Source organism: Nipponia nippon, unplaced genomic scaffold (assembly GCF_047370975.1).
Source record: "Nipponia nippon isolate SJK-2023a ecotype South Korea unplaced genomic scaffold, ASM4737097v1 scaffold_4, whole genome shotgun sequence".
Classification (NCBI taxonomy): domain Eukaryota; kingdom Metazoa; phylum Chordata; class Aves; order Pelecaniformes; family Threskiornithidae; genus Nipponia; species Nipponia nippon.
Genome location: NW_028262358.1, coordinates 38522494 through 38545785, shown reverse-complemented (window position 1 = coordinate 38545785; position 23292 = coordinate 38522494). Strand labels below are relative to the sequence as shown.

Genomic DNA, 23292 nt, shown 5'->3' with positions numbered 1-23292 from the left:
TCAAATACACAGTCGTTAGCTAATTAAGTTTTCCACACGGTAAGAGTCGAACAAGACATTCAGCTAGAAGAGTAGTTTAGCAAAAAAAATATGCTAGGAACACATACGTTGCTACTTTCAGAAAGCATACAAATAATTATGGTGTACACTTGTATTCCTCAGCTGGCATTCTTCATTTCCAGATTGGACTCCATTGCAAGTTTTAAGAATAGCTCCTTTCCAGCATATTCACAATGCAAGAACACAATTATCACACAAACGAAACAGAAAACCCACAAACCCAACAAACAGGAAATTGGAGTAAAGATTTTAACAGGAAACATTCACAATGTTATACTCCAGTTCTCTCGGGAAGTGGAATGGTCTGTCTTCTCTGGGGAGGATGCATTCTCTAGATGTAAGCAAAGTCCGTGGTATATCGTTTACCCTAGTAGAGTAAGGAACAAGACGACAGTTTGTTTGGCAAAATGTTTCTGTTCTCTCTCGAATTCATCGTTACTGGTTAGGGAACCTCACACACTTTATTGTGTTTTGTTAGCCGCTGGAACTGCCTTTGAAGATATCCATTATTTTTTATCAGATTTGGACATCCTGCTCCCTCAGCCGCTCCTCATAAGACTTGTGCTCTAGACCCTTCACCAGCTTTGCTGCTCTTCCTTGGACATGCTCCAGCACCTCAATGTCCTTCTTGTAGAGAGGGGCCCAAAACTGAACGCAGGATTCGAGGTGCTGCTTCACCAGTGCCGAGTACAGGGGGATGATCACCTCCCTGGTCCTGCTGGCCACACTATTCCTGACACAAGCCAGGATGCTGTTGGCCTTCTTGGCCACCTGGGCACACTGTCAGCTCATATTCAGCCAGCTCTCGACCAGCACCCCCATGTCCTTTTCCACCAGGCAGCTCTCCAGCCACTCTTCCCCAAGCCTGTAGCATTGCATGGGGTTGTTGTGACCCAAGTGCAGGACCCAGCACTTAGCCTTGTTGAACCCCATACAACTGGCCTCGGCCCATCAATCCAGCCTGTCCAGATCCCGCCGTAGGGCCTTCCTACCCTCCAGCACATCAACGCTCCCGCCCACCTTGGTGTCGTCTGCAAACTTGCTGAGGGTGCACTCAGTCCCCTTGTCCAGATCATTGATAAAGATATTGAACAGAACTGGCCCCAGTACTGGGCCCTGGGGAACACCATTTGTGACCGGCTGCCAACTGCATGCAGATGCAGACATAGGTTTGAACAGGGAAAAAAAAAATCAGGTAACATTCCTAAGCAATGGAGACAATGATCTTATTCTTCAGAAAAGACAGCTGGAGGAATACAACAACTGACAAGTATTATACAGATGAGCCCACCATACATCGCTACAGCATGTCAGCAAGCATAAACTAACACCTATTCTTTCCCTTCAAGAAGTCCCCCATAACTTAACCACCCAATTTTTCTTTAGCCCAACAAGCTAGTCTATGCAGGTATTTAAGACTTTCGGACTGTGGGTACAGATCAGCATTCGTTGCTCAGCTTCCAAAACCATTTATGTTAGAATAACCACACGCAGACATCAGAACTAACCTTCATTAACGCTATCCTCTCTGTCAACATGGTTGCGAAATTTTTCTACAGTCTGACAGCTGAGTAATTTGGTATTGCTGGTCTGCCCTCTCAAGGGAAGGACTCCACCCGTGAGCTCTAAACTGTACCTTTCGTCACAGTATTCCAAACCCTGGGAAAAAAGAAAAGAAGCGAGAAAAGGTCATTTTGAGATACAAACTTACATTATACCAAAGTATGAAAGAAGAAGGTACCTATCGAATACAATATGCATATTACACCGTATCTTTCCCAGGAGCTTATTTCTGATGGCAAATAGAAACTACATCTGACATGCAAGAGAATTAAGTGTCAAATCCTAACGGGCAAGTTTGGCTGTAAAGGCTTTGCACATTCTCAAAATTTAGCATTTCCCTAACCTTATCCAGTTCTAAATACGTTTTGCAGAATTCCTTGCAACATCAAGGTTTCTTTACAAACCTAAATAAGTACCTACAAAGAGATATCTGAAACAATGCAATACATATGCAGGCAAAGCTCTTTGCGCCGTGTCTTGATTACGGAACTGATGAAGTTAGAGTAGTCAGGGCATTACAGCAGCTAAAGCTCTTTGGAGAGGTATTACCTATAGGCGCACCACTAGAGGGAAAACCATCTCTGTGGTAGCTATGAGAACCTGTCACTGATTAACAGTCCCCTCTCAAACCAGGTAAGCTCTTACCAGCTCCTCCGCTAATCTCGTCAGAGACTGATGGCTGAAATACGCCTCAGCTCCTTCACCAAGCACAGCCGACAGCAAAAGGGGAAAACAGAGAGCACGTGGGATGCACACGGGCAATGCCTCTAGGCTCACGAATGACTACAGAGTCAGCAACCTCCTTTGAGACATACAGAAACCCTGGCAGGATTGTGTGAGCCTCTGATACCACCATTCTCTAAGTAAGCATTAACGGAAATAACGTCTGTCCAAATACAGCAGTCGTTCAAACTCTCTACAGTGCAACACAGAAACGGGTGTATTGTGGACAAATAGCAGCTCTACAGTTAAAAGAAAAAAAACCACCAAACCAAAACCAACAAATCACCACCACCAAACAAAAAACAACCCCAAAATCAATCTACCCCAAAACCAATCGTACTGCATTCTACCCAAGTCTCCTAAACTTCCAGAGCTCTAAAATGAACTGGCACAATACAATACATTCTCACATGACTTGATAGGATACATCTAATTCACCCAATCTGAGAAGAGACAAGTTTCCTCTTAACCGTTCTAGGAAATACTACTAATAAATATCAAGGCTGTCTTTATCGTCTTTATCAACGAGTGAAATACGAAGACAGTTTTCAAATGAGATGCACTGCTCAGACTCTGATAGGAGAGACTGTACACTCTGGCCATCCGCAGGCATTGTGGAGGACAAAGGTGAAGGTGTGCTCCATGACCGTGATGGGATGCACTACATTTAGCAGCCGCTGAGATGGTATAAAACAGGTCTTTGAAAGCATAACTTAGAGATACCTTTATGTTTAATTCCTTGAGCACAGACTTAAACCAGCCTGGAAGGCAATGGAGACACAAGTTCGACACACGTCTATAAAAAGACAGTGCCACATGTTCCAGAAGTCCTATTTGTGACTTTTTACCACGATACAAAGTCAAAGAGGCGCTGTTTCAGAGCCTCAGGTGTGATTCCTGGAAAGTAAAGCACTGCTGTAGTAGACAAGTCTTTCAAGCTCCTATGAACTCTATTCAATGAGCAAGGGTCAACAGTAGATTCCTCCTTGTTGACTCAGACTTGGCTTGGCAACTGGGGACAACTCTTAAATTTTCTGCCACGGAAGGTAGCCAAGAAACTTGACTCAGCCAGTCAGGTAGGCGGACAGCCACGTAGTACTGACCAATCTGTGGCTACCAAGAGGTATTCTGAGACTGCAAGTGTCCACTGTAGAGCCCGGATCCTGTCCTAATGCATCATTTGGGGTTTTGGGGGGGCCGGGAGTTGTTTTGGGGTTTTATTGTGGCAGTAGGTGTTATCAGGTCTTGGTACGAAGCTCCACGTGTTAGTGGCTCATCCGGAGGCTAGCTGAAGAACCTGTCTTTTCTCCCCAGAGCGTGTCCAAGTTCTCTCTTCAGCTACCTGGCAAGACTGGTTCCTGTTCCAACCTTCCACAACACTCATCCCAGGAAAGCAGAAAGAGCAGGGGAGCAAAATATCTCAAATGCAGAGATTGGTGCCTGACAGCTCCTATAAGCCTGTGAATGTACTACTGGTTGCATAGTCTGTAGAGGGTTAAAAGTCTTACACTAACTACACCACGGCTTTCTCAGGCCACCAACACAACAACATTATTTACTCACTTTGTGCGCTTTTTTTAAAGAGTGTCCACTGGAATGTCTAGTAGAGCCATATGTAAAAGCTGCTGAAACATTTCAGCCCGCTGAGGTGAAAACTGACACTCGTCACATCTTATTCAGGAAAATAACATGACCGAGGCAAAGAATTGCCAAATAGTAAAAGGTCCCACATTTTAACATTAAGGTATTGAGACAGAACAAAGCAGCCGCGAGAGAAATGGATACAGACAACCGCTTTTTTTCCCAAGGAAGCACACCGTACAAGGTATTGTCTTTGCCACTGCTAAGACTGTAGCTACAAATAACTTTTAAAAGAGGTTAAACAAAGCAGAAGTTGAAAAGTGAAACTGGAGAAGGATTAAAGAATCTTCCTCCTATCAACCTGCCAAAGTGCTTTGAGCGCTACAAGAGATGCAGAAGTGAACTGCAATGAAAGCCCTTTTAAAATTAAAAAACCCAGTCAGGGTGCTCTGTTCCTCTACAGCACTCTATATTTACGTCATAAAAAACCTGCACATAAAGAGATGACCTCCATACTTAGAACACGCTGAATCACTTGAAGAGATTTACACCCTCTCGCCACGACAGGGAATGCATTTTAAAGAAACACCGCCTTTTCCAAACACCTAACATTATCTATTCAAAAGCACTGTTTACAGATGAGGAAGGAGCTTTCCTATATGGAAGGAAAAAAGGTCAAAATTTAAACTCATTCAAAAACATCAAAACGCACACTCCCTATGAAAACAGAGTACCACGAAAAAAGAGCCACCCCTATTTCTTTCCATGCCTATTGAGAATCTGCAAGAGAAACTATCAAAATAGGAGGAAAGAATTCCTCTGAATTAAGATGACTTTCCCCTCAAAAAGATTTTGGAAGGGTTTCAAGCACACTACTGAACAGAATTATGTATTATACAGATTCGTCTCAGATCTCTTAGATAACCGAGATACAGTGATACCTCATCTATATTTTAAACAGAACACCTTTGGAGCCAGTTCTAAAAATTTACGTATACTCTTTTGACCAAATGGCACCACCCTTTATTGTATTTACGCCTTTTGCTGGCTTTAAGAGTCAGTCTCCTAGGTAACCCAGCCAAAAACTAGAAAGACTTATGTTTACACCTACGAAGTTTCGGGATCGACACTTAAGTGACGCTGTAGGAACATTTCATTGCAAGTCCTGCTGACAGAGCTCAAAAGAAAAACAAGAAGATAAACCCAAAGATCAGAAAAGAATAAAGCTAGATGACCATATTTGAAGAAAGGGAGACAGAGGGAAGCTTATTCAAGTCTGCAGTTTGGTTCAACAAAGCCGTCCAAAGCCTTATCTTCTCTTCCCACGTGCCTTTACTTTGGTGTTGAAATGAAGAACAATTTTATTTGTAAAAGCTGCTTCGTCTTCAGGAGTTGAATTTATACGGGCTCTTTGCAGATGGATCTAGTTGGAACACACAACACTGCAATATGAAATTGTAAGACTTGTCTTGAAAAAGTATGGACAAAGGCCATGCCCAAGAAGACTCAGCAAAAGATTCTTTACTCTACTCATCTCTGAATTGTGATGGTAGATATTACCCCTGCCAACTTCACTGATGATAGGCACTTAGAGAAAATTACTGTTTTCACCTTTTTACATACATGCATGTCTTACCTCGTACAGGACTTGTCCTGATGCCAAGCGTTTTCTGTCACCAAATGCTAACTGCAACAGATGTAAACTCACAACATCACCTTCACTGAAAAAGGTATAAATTATGAAATTTGATTACAAAGCTGCTTTACCGTCCTCATTATCATTGCATTAGACCTAGCCTGAAGTTGTCTTAATAGCATGCTCTTGCTGAAGAGAAAAACAACACCTCCCAAAACATGACAATTGGTCACATTTAGCCACTAAAACGTAAAGGAGGAACTTTTGACACTAACAGCTTCAGGGCCAAATGCTAACCATACAATTTGAAAGCTTTCATACGTTGTATGGACTAAAAAGTCTTGGAAATCGTTCACTGCAGTGAAGAGGTCTCGATCAAAACTGCTTGAAAGTCAAACGTAAAAAGATTGCCACTCCATGAACAAACGTAAAAGGATTAACAGCTGAGCTGATTAAATAGCTTGCTGATGCTGGAAGAGAGAGATCTTTCTCCCCTTCCCTTCCCGCCAAAGTTCCAGTCCCTCTCTCGCACACGCTGCACTCTGCCACATACTGATTTGATGCTTTAGCCCACCAGGAAAACATTGACTTTGCTGCTCAACAGTGATCGTTCTCTGCCAGGTGAGCTGAGCTGGCTCAAGAAGGCTCCACAGACTGCTAAAGTTGGCACAAGGTAATCGGCAATACTGTCACCTCCCTCCTTTAGGGGCAGCAGGCTGTTATATCGGCACGTTTAGTGTTCTAGGTCTGTAGCCTCAACTACTTTTCACGGTCTTTTAATACCATGGTGAGAACATCACACAAATCATCAAGCAGTCATCAAGAAACAAAGGAAATCATTTCAGAATGCAAGCACAAAAATACAGCCCCTGTTGCTTTGCCTTCTTTCAGAAGGTAGGAACCAGTAGGTCCCTCTTCACGTCCGTTCCATCCTGTAAAAATTGCATCGCAAGCTTAACACCTTCCGTACCCGAATCTCCTGCACAGCTAAATAAACAAAACAAATATACATGTATCAACTCTCTGTGAACAAATATTAAAACAAAAATGAATCCAGTGGCTACTAGTCAGTTTTTATTCACCTTTCTTGTGTAGACTGAACAGCCCACAAGTAGCAACAATTGCGAGGATCATTCTCAGGCTCTTGAAAAGTAACAGCATAGACAGGAATCCTTCCTCCTTCAAGCTGAGAGTGGTGCCTACACGTTTTGGGGAGGAAAAAAAAAAAATAAAAAAAAGAAGAAAAGAAAAGGGAAAAAAAGGTGAGCCTACTGGCCCTAACTCTCTGTAGAAGGGTAGAAGCATCTTCTGAGAAAGAGCACCTTGCATGCTTCTCCTCAAGGTAGAGAAGGTCACGCTTCCATCTCAAACAAGTGAGCCAAGGAAGCAACTACTTTTTAGGCAACAGTCAAGAGGTGAGGAAATTACTGTCCGTCAAATGCAGTCACCTGGGTTTATCTCCTCCTCTGCCTGAGGAGGAGGAGGAGGAGAAGCATAATTCCTCCTGTTGGAACCTACTTCAATATTGAACTTAAAAGGCAGCACATCTGCTAAACAAATTGAAGAGAGTGCCAAACAGAAGTCGTTCCTCGTTTCTTTACTTGGACTGTGTAAAGCATCTTTCTTCCAGACTTCGGAACCTTATTTCTACCTTCACAACCTATTCTTGCCAGCTAATTATTCCTCCACTGTCTATTTATGCATCCAATAGTTTCTGGTGAGTCACTGCAGGTTTCCTTAAGTGAATCCCTCTCTGAATTTGGTCAAATATTTCAACTGAGATTGCGCTTTGGCACATTTTAAATCATCTCTTGATTTTTCTATTGCTCAGAGATTTACATGTCCCTTAGTCTCATCTCCAAGTGTTCCAAGCAAACTTCCGTTCACATGCACCGTTGCCTTGGAATGGGTCAATCCCCTATTTCAGCCAAGGCTGAAAGGGAGGAAAGAATGGATTTTCAGGCACAGATCAGCTCTTCATTTTTCATGTCTCACTAGTTTCATCCTGGACACTTGAAAGAACATCACCACCAAAACCACATTATTAACGTACTTAAGCCTTTCAATGTACGCCCTAATTGCAGGAACTGCTTCTGAAAAATAAGTTTAAAAACCTGTTTCATCGAAAGACACACACTTCCTGCTTTCGCTGAATACTACTGATAGAACAAACTGTCTTCTAGAAATCACCGCTATCACATCCTAGCTGCTTGACATAACCCAAAGAAGCATACTTTCTGCAATTCCTCACTCCACAGGCACACTAAGGAAAACAACCCTAGTCCGCTGGGGAGAAGGCAGTCCGCTTAGTCCATGCCTGACTTGATAGTTATTTCAGAAGAGGATTTCTGAACATTGCAAGGTGGTACTCAAAATGTCAGTCCCTGAAAAAGTTCTCTTGAAACTAACATGCTTCCTCCTTAAGCAAAAAATTGAGACCCCTGCACCTCCAGGCATGGCCAAGGGCCAAGGCCTACTTACTCCCTCTTCAGAGTTTTCATGTTCCATAGCGACAGGTAGCCATCTGAAAAACCCACAACGAGCTGATTGCTTCTGCTTATGTAGCACAGGGTTGACGTTGCTGTTCCTGAAGGATTTTGTAATTGGAAACAGAGATGTCTCCCTTCTCTGGTCACGGTTTCTCTTCTTTGTGGAACTTCAGCAGGAACTCTAGTGACAACTTCTAGATCTGCACACACAAAGCCACACAAGGAAGGAATGCGTTATGCCATTCAGGTTGCATTTTACACACTGATGTGACAACATGTATCATCTCATTCTACCGTCCCAGGCAAAATACCCATTTATGCAACACTTCTTTTGCTATTTCCATTTTGAACGTATGCAAAGAAGATAAGAACTCTCTGATCGGACAGCTCTTCTCACTCCTGTTTCAAAGCCAGGTAAAAGTGTAACCCTCGTAGGCAAATTCTTCCTGGACTCTGTAAATGGGCAGCTTGGGCCTCATGATGAAGCTATCTGAAGTGACATCAGCTCCTGAAGCCACTGTTGTGATAGCCAAAGGAGTGTATGCAATCCAAATACACAAATTAGAGATTTCATTCCTCCAAATGCATGAGTTTTGAGAAGTCGGATTTGTTTTTAAAAACAAGCCTAACGTTTGCCCCAAGTCACTTAACAGAAGCAGAAGAACGTTCCCAAGAAACAGGGCACCGCTGGCACAGCTTCCTATCAGGCAGCTGCACTGACTCAGGTGGTAAAATTCCTGCTCCTCACTGGCAAGAATCACAGTGACATAGGGGACTTGGTGGGAGGGGGGCATTTATGACATTAGAAGGAGTATTAAGGCACTCCCGTTTTCAATCCGTTCAGGACTACACGATGTCAACCCGCCATCCTTTATCAGTAGTCATAAATGTTTGCACACTGCTGTCTTCAGAGTGGGATGCATATCGTTTACTTTAAAGACACACGTTTTCTTACTTTTAAATTCAAGTCTAAAACCGGCAAGCTTACCCGATGCTTCTATTTCATTCTGACTGCAAGATAAATCATCCAAACAAAGGTCAACTAGAAGTAGATGACCAACGTCTGTAGCCACTGCTGCCACTCCAAAGAGCCATCGCAGACTCTGATGCAGGTGCCGAGTGCTCACACTGGCTCCTCCGTCATTACTTATGGGTTCTATAGCAGTTACCTGCAGGAAAACTGCAAGTTACTCTTTAAGCCGTTTGACAAGCTAAACAGAAATCACTCAAAAGCAAAGCCAGAATTAGCCCATCCGAAACAAGAAAGTAAATACAGGATCATAAGACTCAAAAACAAAGCATCGTTCCCAATTCTATCAAGAAAAAAGAAAAAAGCCCTGTACAGTAAAAATGTGTTACTGCCTTCCTTTTACTAGATTTCCTACAGTTACTTAACTGAAATAATTCCAGCTTAAACGGTGCATTCTGCTATTACAGTTTAGCAATTCCCATGTCCTGCTTAGAAATAATTAACTCTAAGGAAACATAGAAAATCCGTTAGATGCAAGAAACTTGATCATATTTCAGGGACCTAAGTCAGAAAGACAAAACTAAATCTAGTTCTCCCACAGCTCACAGCCCGTCAGCACTGTGGTACAGTCTATGCCTATGTCAAGCCCTTGCTAGGACTACGCTGCCTGGCAATCTACTACAGGCTTTACCTTTCACCTTGGTCACAAGAACTCTAACCTTAGAAGTACCTGCAGGGCTTTAGACAACTTTGGTTTGGTTCAGATTTCCTATAAATCAAATTAAATTTCCAGTCCTCTCTGCTACTCGAAGGACTATCAAAAGCCATTTCATTATTCCAGTTCTTGCTGCTCCAAGTCCCCATGACTGTTATGAGGACAGCAGAAATACTGTACGCAGCCTGCCGCAGAATTAGCCAAAGGTCAGGTGTCGCATCTAACTTCTTTTTCTTTCAAGACTTTTTTTTTCCTTGTACAACTGGCTCTGAATCAAGCTCTTCCATTCTTGCATACCACCTTCCAAAAACGCTTGCCGGTTTGAACCCTTCAATTTTCCATGTAGAAGCTCCGGAAACTGCCTGGTTTTCCACTGCGCTATGCACCGGCTTTTCATATTCTCCTAGACTACTGCCAACCCATTCTGGGAATGAGCAAAGAAAACTTGTCTCAGCTCACTGAATCTGAAGGCTACCCTTCTGCCTCACACAAACCAGGCAAAATTTGGGAAAATACTCTTCAACAGTTCTGAAACAGACAGCCATTATAAAGCAATTTCATATAATTACTGTTTTCATTTCAGATTTGCTTGTGCAAGAATCCAACTCAAATTGTACTCCACCAACATTTTCAGTGTCCTGCTGCATTTCACCTGTATATCCAGAGGGCAATGAGAGATGCTCCCACAAAAAAACCCCAACATTACACCAAAATTCTTTCTGAGCTTGTGAGGTTGGTTTTTTTGACTCATTCCTGTACTCTCTGAATGACTACACGTCTACTCTTACCCTAAAAGGCAGTCATACAGTCACTGTAAATACCCTGTACGAAGACACTCATGGCTTGACACCTTGGGCCAGAGTTACTCTAAGTTGGTGTTAACCTGGACAACTTAGTTGTCCACAGAAGACAGACCCACACGGAAAACAGTGCAGACCAGTCATGACAAAAACTGCAGCAAGTGACGTGAAGAATAGATCGTCGTCCTTTTCCTTTTAACAAGAACCAGTGTGAAAATCACAGAAACATTCCAGCAGATTAAAACCCCATAATACATAACGTCTAATTTGGAAGCATGAGTTACAGCATACATTCAAAACATATGGACACTGGCCAAGGGCCAGTTTTGTCTACTTGGTTTTGCTTACCCTTACTCCCGCTCACAACTTCAAAGTTAACAGTCCAACTAGCAATACCTGTGTCCTGTCTACGCTGGTCTAACTAATCCGATAGCAAAAAGATAGGAAGCAAAATGAAAGCAACAGACCAAACGTGCTTGTAATCAAGAGCATTCAGGGCATAAGAGCAAAAATGCCGGCAAGCTTTCGCTTTCTTCCAAAAGTCATAACCTTTATCACACAACAGCCAACTTTCCCTCCAGAGCCTTCTTCATATTTTCTCCTGAACCACTTCTTTTGTGGTGTACAAAAACTCCCTAACACAACTGATAGTTACAACTACGTTCTATTTCAAATCACTTTGGAAGACACAAAGTCGATACGTGGACGTGATCCTTCTTAGCCTTTCCTTTTCCTATTCCCAGCTTACCTAGATGTAAGAACACTTAACAAAGCTCTGTCATTTCGCACAAGCACAACTTACTTATTGAGTATACACTTACGTCAGTACGCAGCTTGCCTTTCCATCGAAAACTCCAAGATGTATCAAGATGATAGGCAAACTAACACAGTGGAGCACCAGCCCAGCTCATATCTTCAGAAATGACCACAATACAAATGCTTACTACTGGTAATCACACTGTAGCATTACAAGCAAACAAAAGCCCACCTGTACTGCAGCCAGTCAAACCAAAGGACGTTAGGGAAAGCCGAGTCATGAATAACTATTTATTTGTTGCAGATTCTAGGATGATAAAAATATAGTGAATCTTGATGTTCTATTAACTTACGCTGATTCTTGTTTACATGGGGATAAAGAGACTAGGGGACATGACGTCATTGGAGTTTATGGGTTAGAGAAGCCAGAAAAAATGAGTAACATTACACCGGTGTATCCCATCTGCCCAAACACAACATTCAATAAGCAGAGATTCAAGGACTTCAGACGGAAAGGCAATCTTTCAACAATCTGTCAGATAACTCACTCAAGGCTCTTTTTTCCTACCCTACAACAAACCAACCCAAACAAAAATGTGTTCTGCTCTAAAGTCCCCTGCTTGCTAGGCATGAGCTTCATGGGACTGTGCCTAAGTCATTTACAGCACAACGATGGAAGTTTGAGGTATTTTAAAGACCGTCTTTCTGACAGGAATTAACCATTAAGGAAATGTACGTTCCAGGCATTTGAAGAGTAGGGTTGGTTTTTTTCTTTTGCGCTCTGGCCAGAAAAAGACAGTTTTCAATGCCTTTGTGTGGAAGTGGAGAATTAGGTAACTACGTGCCCTACGATAAAACCAGAAGACTCGTTTTACTCTCAGTAAACTCAAAAGAGAACGGTACCGTTAAGCCCAAGATTTTACATCAAGGCTCTCTCGACTGGATGCTCTGAAGGGACAGTGTGTGAATGCAATATAGAAAAAATACCTCCTCCAAAGCGGCGCTCCAAAGCTTTTCCTGAAACAGGATTATGCAGCACCTAACAGCACAAAAGCTTCCTTGCTCCCATTAAAAAGTACGTACCCTTCCTGGAAGAACAACCGCTTTAACCACTCTTGATATTCCGAGGTCGTACAGACAGAGAACACTTCCCCCTGCTTCTTCCAAGCCAACCAGCAGTCCAGTTCTCTTCTGCCAGGAGAACTCCTTTACCACACGAACAGTGGGAGGCTGTTCATTTACTCCACTGAAGCGGTGTGCAGAGAGCCGCTCTCCCGTCACAGAGTTCACTACCTCAAGTTGAGGACCACGCGCCAGCCATGCTAGGCCGTTTCTCCCTGTGAGAGCAAAGAAAGCTGACTAAAGCAAATTTCCAACCAACTGAAAAATCACAGGCGCTGCCCCTTTCCTTCAATAAAAGCACCGAAGAGAGGAAGACCGACTTACCTACTTCTGGTCAGTTATTTTCAAGTCACCCACTGAAATCCTCAAGCAATACAGCTTAAAATTAACCACCTTATTATTTGGCATCTGTACTCGTCATTCCTGCATGGAAGAATTTTGATTGCTTCGGGCAAAGGTTACAATATATGCGTCTATAGTCTTTATACCATATTTGGCTTCTTTTTGCTGTAAATCATCTAGAACCATACGGGAATGCAAGTCTTAAAGCATACTTCACATACAACAGATCTAAGCCAATTCCTTTCCAGGTTATGAATGTTACTTGACACATGCCTGCTTTGGGCAGGGATTTCAACTTCAGCAAGAAATTATCTTAAAATGGGCACCGCATGGGTGAATTTAAACTCTTACCCGTGCGGGGCACAGCAAGAATTGAACACATTTTGTTTCACTCAACTACTTCAAACTCAAAGGAAGTATTAACTACTACTGCACTTACAGTCAGGTAGATAGGCTCTGCCTGGTCTTAACAGAAGCCTAGGCACCCAGGTGGGCACCCAGCTCTACTTTCAGATCCCCTAGAAAGTCAACTCCCTAATCTGCTTAGCCACTTTCAGCAACTCTCACTGGGTACTCGTCTGCATCCTATTAAACACTTTGGGAATATGGCTGCAGCGCTTCACAGTGCTGTCCTCTTCCTCCTGTGTTTATTCAGACTAGAAAAGAAAAAGCAGGGGGTTCTGCCTCTGTAACATTGTAGAAGAACTCCTTCTGCCTGTGGCATGATGGTGGTCATAGAGCTTGAGCCCGTGCAAAGAAATACCGCCCAAAACACCACCACCATTCCTTTTTTGAAAACTGCCTTCTATTTAATTAGAAATTGAGGAGGGCTCACTGACGCGCATGGTTAACTAAATTATTTTCATAGCGCAAGACTGGCACAGGTTGCTGTCATTTCAAAGTTTGACTATACCCATGTTCTAATATTAGCATTTTTAAGAGTTAAACCATCCGTTTTGTTCTCTCCAAACCTGATGCATCTTAACAGCACCAACCTGACACAGCTGATACTGTGACGCTCTGCTTCAGGTAACCTCCAGGCAATAACAACTTTGTACCAAGACCAAATTTAAAGGAAAATGCTCACCTCCAGAAAACTTCCCACACAGCGGAGAATCTAGGGTGCTCTCATCTTGCCCAAGTGCCTGAATAGTCACCTCCGGAAACTGCAGCAGGCTGCTCGTTACCTGGGCCGTTAGGTCTCGCATTCTTCACTGTAAATCAAGAAAAAAAATGCAAAAATAGACTCCCGTCAGCCATAGATAGTTTTGAGATTGACAGAAGGTTCATCAGTAGGCAGCAAATAATCTCCTATCCGTCTCCTGTAGCTCTTGGCACTCAGGAAAGTTTTTGGCAAAAAATGGCACTCAGGACAGTTTTGGATCCCACAGCAGAGCAAAAGGAGAATCCTTTGCTCTTCCGATGCCTATGAGATCACCCGCCAAAAGTGACGCAGAGGGATTGACAAGATAAATAACAGGAAAAAAACCAATACACTGTGAGTTCAAGTCTACTCCCATAGGTTAGCAAGATGCGATCTGAGAGAAAGCATATTTTGCGACGCTTCTCAGTAACAGGTCTAAGTTTCCATTTGTCCTTTCCCTTGATTTTATACTTTATTATTTATTGTCAGTTGTCTTCTAGTAGATTTCATGCATCATTTATGCCTGGTTGACTTTTTGCATGCTTCTTTTGACCATTAAGGCGTACTACGTTCTCAACTACCTTCATTCTCAAATTCTTCCACAAAACGTACCGTTGATATTTTCACATCACAAGCAATACAGACTTTCACAGCTCATCGATTAGGTAGCAGTTTTCCAGACCCTTGTGATATAGGCGTAACACAGCACTTTAAAACACTGTATTTTTTTCTGTGCTTAGAGCCTCATCTTCCTTATTCCAGTCCTTTCCTTCCTCTTGCCTGTCCTTATCACACCTCTGCAGGATTTTACAAACGTTTCTAGGCCTTTCAGACAGTTTCCACACTTCTGGAGGTGCTCCACAAAGACTTCGCATGTCACCATGTCAAGATAGATCTTTTGGTGGAAAAACTTAAAAGCTGAGCTGACTTACAAGATTAAACAGGAGCCTAAACAGGAGATATTCCATACACATGGAAATACAAACTACTTGAAGTAACTGTGTTTTGCGAGTTCTATGGGTTACTGAAGAAGCCTCCGGAAGACAAGACAGATTTCATCATCCTGTTCAAATAGCACCGCTTTCTTCATGAACTCTCCAAAGGAAGACATTGTACGTAGTTCACTGCTCCTGGCTGTTACACATGCTGACCAACGCAGGCATCAGACAGAACCCTTACCCTATGCTACAAACCAGTACAGCCAGCCACCAACTTGAATGTGCACACAAAGCATATCACATTAACTGTACCGTACGTGTTCTCCTGCAAATGAAGCGTTATGATTGTTTCTTCCAGCGCGCACTAATAACCTATTTGCCTTACAGCATAGGAGGTTACAGCTAGTTTCGAAGACGAGACTCTGGGAGCAACACAAAGTTATGAAAGGGAAAGGTTTATAAATCAATACAATTTATATGAAGTGTCCTTCCGTGGAGAAAGATTATGCTCGAAAGCCTGGGCGTTGGAATCTGCGACATTTCGAGTCACAAGCGCTCTATCTGGGAATATGGTCCCGTATCTTCTGCCAGCATGAAAACAAGGAGCGCGTGAAACACAGGCAGTGTGAGTCAGGGTCCCGCACTAAGCGCGAGTCAACGTTTTGACAGAAACGTTGCCGATGGCAAGGCCAGTATTGCGGGACGCTGCTGCAGCCAGCCAGCCAGCCTCACCCCTCTGCCAGCGTTCCCAGCTAGCACAGATCACGTTCCAAGTGGGACAACTTATTTGCAGTAGTTTTGTTGGGTTTGCTTTGTGGTACTTGTCATAGCATCTTTTAAATGTTTCAGCTTGTGCCCAGTGCCTCTGGTCCTGTCACTGGGCACCACTGGAAAGTACCTGGCTCCCTCTTCTTTACCCCCTCCCTTCAGGTATTTATATGCATCGATGAGATCCCCCCTGAGCCTTCTCTTCTCCAGGCTGAACAGTCCCAGCTCTCTCAACCTTTCCTCACAGGAGAGATGCTCCAGTCCCCTCGAACCATCTTTGTGGCCCTTCCCTGCACTCTCTCCAGTAGGTCCATCTCTCTCTTGGGAGACTGGGGAGCCCAGACCTGCACACAGCACTTCAGCTGCGGCCTCACCCGTGCCGATTAGAGGAAGGATCACCTCCCTCCACCTGCTGGCAACGCTCCTCCTCTTCACACAGCCCAGGCTACCGTCAGCCGCCTTTGCCGCAAGGTCGCGTTGCTCGCTCACGGTCAGCTTGGTGTGCACCAGGACGCCCAGGGTCTTTGCTGCTGCCAAGCTGCTTTCCAGCTGGGCAGCCCCCGACATATACTGGTGCATGGGGTTGTTGGGTATTACACTAGTACCAAGGCAGTTTTAAGAAGAAGAGTGAACAAGTATCTTCCAGCAGGGCAGGTAACAGCGTTCAAGAAAGCTCAGCTGCACGCTCTCCGCGAGTCACCCTGCGTCACCCTGCCTTTGCCACTGCCTCCCTGGACAGGCCAAGAGCACAGAACTTTGTGTGGCCAAACGGGAAATCAAATTTTAAGGTACTCTACTGGGGAGATTTGAGTTTAAAAACAAACCACTCACCACCCCAAACTCCCCACCAAATCAGAAAGAATTCTTCTCTGGCGCAAAGCTCACACCTCGACGCAGTGTAGTCCTGTCGACAGTACACGCCAAACGTGCTTATCAGTCCAATTCCAGCAGTACGAACCATCAAATAAGTAACACTCCAACACCTGGACCATTCAGCTAACTTTCCATTTAATCATGCTGCCGTTCTTAACTACCTATCAAAGCACGTCAAAATGCTGCTGCATCAGGTGTGCCCAGGTTTCCTCTAGTAAGCCAACGGGCGTTTTAAACAGTGCTTTTCCAGACATCCGGCTTGGCTACGTGGAACTGGGGAGATAAAATCCATAATAAATGACGAACAATAGATATAGTGACCTGGTTATTAGGATGTATTACTTGCATCGTTCTGCTAAGTTAAACCGAGCGTTACTGGGAAAGCAAAACAGTGGGAAAATAGTTAGATCGAGATAGGTTAAAGGCATGAAGCCTCTCCTTTAAGAGAGAGCTCCAACACTAACTGCATTTCTGCTCTCTTTGAAACCAATGACTACAATCACGTTCCTATTTCTGTCTGTTAGAAATCAGGTTAGTGTAAAACGCCACAGGCTTACTCCATGGTCAGGAGTAAACCAGAATCCAACCTCCCAGCTGTATCCTATACCCAAGGGGCCTGTACACAAGTTGCCAAAATTACCATTCTTATTCACCCGAGCTGCTTAGGACTTCCAAACACCATGAACTATTTCCAAAGAAAGGAACATGCCACAAGTCATAGACTGATGACAGATTTTTGGATTAAAAAGCTCCAGGGGAAAAAAAAAAAAAAAAAAAACAAACAATTGAGAAACGATACACTCAAGCAGAATCACATACAGCCAAAAGTCAGGGTTCTGGGATGTCAGTTTTGACTGATGGTCGTACCTGAAAATCAGTTTCAAAGGCCAACAGTGTTATGGGCTTATTGAAGAAAAAGCTAAAAATACAGTCAGTCGCAGGTGAAGATGATTTCAAAGAACATGTTGACTTCACTGCCACCAGAATAGAAGCCTTGCTGCCATCTCCCATCTCTCCATCTGCTCCTTTGTTCTACTACTATATTCCTGTGGCATACCTTGCACTGACGTGAACACTTTTTAGAACACTTAGAAGCCACACTAACTCCCTTAGCAGACAGGAAACTAACCCAGAAAAGTAGGTAGTTTTCCACCAGGTCATGGAGTTAAACTGGCTTGCAGAGAGAACTAGAAGCATAAAAGGTGGCACAAGGAAGGAGGCAGGACAACGCATTGGGAAGGAGAGGGAATTCGTCCATCTAAATTCTGCAGCAATAAGCCATTATGCTACCTCATACACGTGTGGAACTACACACTCAGTTTGCAAGGAGAGCTAAAAAATCCTTTACTTTTAGAAAGGACAGCACCCAAGGCACAGTCAGTCAACTTTTAAGTCCCTCTTGCATATTGAGACTCACTATCTCACTGAGAAAGGCTGCGGCTGATAGGCATCATTCTTTCATTCAGCCAGATGTGGAAGCTAAAGTGATTTCAGGGAAGTGTTACTTGGTGATCAGAGAACATCTAATTCTGAAACACGCTTTTAGAAGCAGCACCCTGACAGGCTGAACTGCAAACACGTTTGCAACACATGCAACAGGCCCCGGTTTTGGGGACTCTCTCCTACCAGTTTAAGTATTCTCTCCACCACACAGCTAAAACAATACCACACCAGCAAAGGCCTGTCACCATCATTTCTCTAAAACTATATCCGACAGCTTACCAGGTAGGAGACACAAAGTTAATAGAAGCCTGGTTAAGCTCATTTCACTGTCTTAAAAAAGCAAACCCCAGGCAAATCAACGCAGGAAAACGAGTTGCCGCAGTAAGTGAACGAGGAGCTGTCCTCAGCAGAACAGCCTACAGTACTGTGTGCCCAAACGCATGTGGCAGCTGCCAGCCAAGACTCCTACAGCCATCCAGACCGATGGGCCCAAGAAGGCACTTGAAATACCACATGTAGCCACACGCCCTAAACGGGGTTCAGCATTCCCGACAGAATTAAGTCCCTCACTTGCCCAGCATTTTACCAAACGTGATCAGGAAGCAGTTCTTAGACCTGAAAGACTGACACCATGCTGCTTTCTATTGGCAGAAGCTCCAGACCTGCGCTCACGGTTTATTAAGGAAGAAATCAAGCACTTTTGTTTAAGTCAGCAACTTTGCTGCGGGATGCGTGCTTCGTGCAAAAATCAAGAAACCCCCCCAAAATGCGCTGGGTTCCTGTCGCGCTGTGCTCTCCCCCTTCACCCCAGCCAGCCCTCCCTCTTCCCGCCATCGCCGCTCTACGCAGACAGCGAATTTCCCGCCTCCTCCTGGAAAACGACACCAAAAGGGGGAAGGGAGAAAATCAGATGAAAGAAAATTAAAATGCTCCGAAGAGAGAGCGAAGGAGCGAGAGGCGGGGGCGTGCGCCGGCCGGGTGGCCGGACAGGAGGGAAAGCTCCCGGCGGCAGCCGCCACGCTTCCCACACTTCCCACGCCCCCCAGCCTCTGACGGCCGCCTCCCGGCTGCGGAGCCTCGCACGCCGCCGCCTCTCATGTGCGCTGCCCAGGCCGCGCCGCCGGCCGCCCCGGCCTCCCCCGCCGCCGCCGGGCCACGTGTGGCGGGGCACGGCGCTGCGGCCCGGGGGACACTTACGTAAGGGGCCGGGCGACGGCGGCCGGGCCCGCCCAGGGCCCCCGCCGGGCCCGCGCTGCGCCAGCGGCGGCGGTGCCGGCCTAGCCGCCTCAGGAGCGGCCGGTACCTGCTGGTACGGGAGAAGGAAGGCGGGCGGGCAGGCTGGCGAGCGGGCGTCGCCATCGCCGCCACCTCCGCCTTCTTCTCCCCGCGCCGCTCCCACCCGCCCGCCCCGGCCCATTTTTCCCCCGTACGTGCCGATGGGGGCGGCGGCATCTCCCGCAGCGCGCACAGCGGCCTCCGCCTGCCCGGGGCCTGCCCGGCCGCCCCGCGCTCGGTTCCGGCCCAGCCGAGCGCGCTCCCTTCCGCCCTCGGCTCCAGGGCGGCTGCCGCGCGCCCCGCGCCGCGCGGCTCCCCTCCCCTCCCCCCGCGCGCGGCACCCACCTCGCTCGCTCACCCGCCGGGCGGGGGGCGGGGCGGGGCGGGGGGCGGAGTTCTCGCGAGACCTGCCGCCGCCACCGCGGGAATTTTCAAATTCGCGGGACGGGGCCCTGGGCGGTGGCCGCCCCCGGACTACGCGTCCCAGCATGCCGCGCGCCGCCGCTTCCGCTGCCCGCCCCGCTCCCTTCCGGTGCGGGGCTCGCCGGGAACTGTAGTTCCTGGCCTCTTAGCGCGCATGTCTTCTTCGCGGGGTGTAGGCCAGGCACCATTTTGCCTCGGTCCCCAGCGGCCACCTCAGCCGCCGGGGAGTCTGGAAGAGGGACGACCCCAGAGCCCATGGGGAGCACTCCCGGCCACGGCAAAACCACACGCCCTGCAGAGCCTGCTCTCGGCCCACAGCACCTCACCCTGTGGGGCCAAGCCTGCCCCCCTGTCCCACCAAGAGGGAACCCGCCGTGGTGGGAAGGTGGGCCGCTTGGGCCAGCCCTGCCCACACATGTCCGTCTCATCACAGGAGCCATCTGTCCTCCTTGTGCCAGCCCTGTCTACGCACGTCCCTCTGATCGCAGGGGCCGCGGGTCCTCCTCAGGGCGCTTGGTTGCTGCTGAAAACCGGGCTCAGAGGAGCTCAGCCCTCCCCCGGTGCGAGGCCCCGCTGGCAGGGGCAGCGTCCCTCACCATTGGGCTCCGCTCCCGGCAAGCTTAGCCTGGAAAGCGAACCCCTCACTGATAGTTTGCAGGCTTGTTTTGCACTTTTTTACACCTCATTACAGGCTCTTTCCAGCACAGCTGTTTCAGCAACAACTACAGTCTTGGCAGTGTTGGTGAAAACTCAGGAGAAGATGCAACCATATCTCAGTGAAGCTTAAGCCTCGTACCAATGTGTGAGATGTCTGTAAAGGCGGTGGTTCTGTATTAACATCCTTCAGCAGTCCGAACGGGGTTTATGCCAGGCGTATTTGCTCGTAAAATAGGCTAACTGCCAAAGAGAAGATGACTTTGTACATTTTGTAAATAAACAGGTTTCTAGGCATGCTTGATTCCTGGTCTCTAATTTATTGCTGCTGTTCCTACTTGACTGCAAAAGTCTAAACAGCAAGGAAGCAGAAACATAGCTAGACTTTAATGAAGTAATACTGGCAATTAAAAATACTTAAAATAGATTAGCTCTAGACATTTGAGAAAATTTTAGACTAAAAAAAATACCCATATGGCAGCATAAATAAGCATTTCTTTACAGATAGATAGAAACCATGACTATCATCATTGCATGCATTCACCACTGAAGAGAGTGCAGCTGGAGGTACTTACCTGTAGAAAACTGTTCTTTGCAACCATCATGATGATGGTTCTTTGTGTCGATTTGCCCAGCTGAGTTGTGACCTTCTTTCCATTTACTTTACAACACAAGCTACATGTCACCAGCACCTTGGCAAGATACTTACCCTTTCAGGTTTTGCCTCTTGGAGGCAGAACATCAGCAATGTTATGAGACATAAGTATCACTGTACTTGTGAATTACTGTTTCTTGAATCCTAGCTCATGACTTTTGATGTTCTGGATGTTGTTTCAGTTAGGATGAGACGGTGATAACAGACTGATGTATCTCTTGTGCAACACTGTTCATGTGCAAAGAATGAGCAAAGTTCCCCTTTCTTGTACTGAGCAAGAATTAGATGACAGAAGATATTTCCAAACCCCTTTCCACCTAACAATTGCTGCTAGGACCCCATCTTTTTCTCCAGGTAGCCAAGACCTAGACATTTTGTTCTTTTTTATCATGTGTGTTCAAATCTCCATCAACATGCAGAAGACAGTTTTTAATCAGTCTGCACATGCCTGTTCAGAATATGGTACTCCTTTTATTTCAGCTACCAAAAGAGCTCAATTTCTTTTATACTTATCTTAAATAAAACAAATCCATTAGCCCTCCCAGCTTCAACAGAGCATAATGCAGTCACTAACACACTTAAATGGCAGCCACCTAATTTCTTTTACATGAGTGTTTTGCTGTTGTCACAAGTTAAGTAAAGCTTACTGAGCTTACAGTAGTGCCTACAGCATAATTTCTTTTCGTCCTTCCGTTTAAACTAAGGGACTAAGTCTTCTGTTTTCAACTTTCAAAACAAAAGGAGAGAATTTTGGTCTTTGGCATTTTAACAGAATTTTCACTTCCATGGTATTTTTTCTCCAACCCACATAGTGTCCTTCACAAAGAGGTTCATTGCGCATAGCATTCAAGATAATTTTCATTACAATTTGCAAATTGTCCAGAAAACACCAGAGCTATTAATTGTCACTCCAGCAGTTTAATACCTACCTTTTCTCTCACACTCCCACGTCTATGTCCTAAAATACCCTACAAACAGTAAGAGTGAAAATCAGAATGCAAACCAGTTATTGCATTCCAGACCTCTTCAGCACATCCATAATGAGTTTAATTGATTTTGGAGCAAAGCAGCTAAACTTTGAGATGAATGTTTAAACCCACAACAAATAATACATGCTCAAAAAGGTTTACTGAAAAAAAAACCGAACCAGGTAATAACACTAAATGATCTTATTTGAGATTCCCGTATACTGTTTCAGAACAGCAGCTTATTATAAGTAAAGACTAATCTGTTTCCATCACAGCAAGGACTCCCTGTTAGACTCAGATTTTCTTTAAGGACACAAATTTATTCAACACAAAATTCAGAAGAAAAACCCTCAGTATAAAACATTTCCACTGAACACTGTAGAATATAATCTACGCAAACCATCTAAGGTGTGTGATTCAAAGATGACTAGCAGACACCCACCTCTTTCTTCACCTCCTCTTTTCCAGGGGAAGAAGCCCCAGCCAATATCCCAAACTTGGCTGATAACTGCTTTCCCCCCAGTCTCCCTGGATTTTAAGGGAGTAGGCTATTTAGCTGCAGTTTTCATCTTATTTTTAATAAGAAAGCATATGTAAAAAACCAACACAGCTTACATAAAATTAAGGCTGTTAGTCACCAAAAGGAAAGAAAGTCAGTATGAAGTGAAAAGTGCAAGTCTAATGCTACCCCTTTGAGTGTATGTATTGTAACATGGTCAAAACACTCTTTGACTTTAAAATAGATGTTTTCAGATATTAACAAACAAATCTGCAATGCTTCTAAGAAGTCTTAGGTTCATCAAAGGAGTGACAAGTACATTCAATTTCTCCCGGTACTATTAACAGCACACATTATCTCTAAATTACAGCTGTGCCTCTTAAGGTGAAGTCTACCATTCTTTATAGTATTATGCAAATGCTGATCGTGACTCGGTGGCTGCTGTTGCCATTTTAGATCTATTAATTTGTAGCATATAAGAGCACTGGTCATGGACAAGGAGCCCATCATGCCAGGCAACGAAGTCGCATGGGACAGCCCAGCTCCTGACCTTACAGGGGAGGTTGCGCACACGGTCACGAGGCGTCGGTGAGACAGTATTTGCCTGCACAGAAGGAAGCCTAACCCTTGCCAAAAAAAGGGGAATTTTGAAGGTGCATTAGTTTTGCAGCTGTGTGCAGGCAGCTCCTCCCAGACAAGCTGGGCAGCCTGACACCCGCGGGGCTGCGTACGAGAATGTACCGAGCGAGTGATACCACCGGCTGATGGGTGATGGCAGGGCTGACTCTGTTACGCGTGAGAGGCTCTGCCTGAGACAGGCAGAGCTGGGGTAGACCACAGAAGATCTTGAAACTGAGGACAAGCGGCTCTCATCTGATGTGACAGAGAGTAGGGA

At 45.3% G+C, this 23292-nt stretch overlaps 1 protein-coding gene across 10 annotated transcripts in view; it reads right to left on the bottom strand.

Annotated features, from left to right (window-relative positions):
- The window catches only part of LOC148053261 (protein ELYS-like), a 47011-nt gene extending 27354 nt beyond the window's left edge, over positions 1–19657 (bottom strand). For 4 of the 10 annotated variants that reach the window (XM_087774653.1, XM_087774657.1, XM_087774656.1 and 1 more), the window contains exons 1-8: positions 19544–19657; positions 13845–13971; positions 12377–12630; positions 9041–9221; positions 8045–8252; positions 6646–6762; positions 5564–5648; positions 1569–1719 (exon numbers count right to left, since the gene is read on the bottom strand). In XM_087774653.1, coding sequence (XP_087630779.1) covers positions 1569–1719; positions 5564–5648; positions 6646–6762; positions 8045–8252; positions 9041–9221; positions 12377–12630; positions 13845–13965 — 1117 coding nt within the window. In that variant the 5' untranslated portion in view covers positions 13966–13971; positions 19544–19657. Of the gene's footprint in view, positions 1–280; positions 1493–1568; positions 1720–5563; positions 5649–6645; positions 6763–8044; positions 8253–9040; positions 9222–12376; positions 12631–13844; positions 13972–16438; positions 16458–19357; positions 19499–19543 lie in introns of those variants that run through there. The other 6 variants (XM_087774654.1, XM_087774655.1, XM_087774659.1 and 3 more) reach the window with 6 other exon arrangements.
- Positions 19658–23292: the final 3635 nt, after the last annotated feature.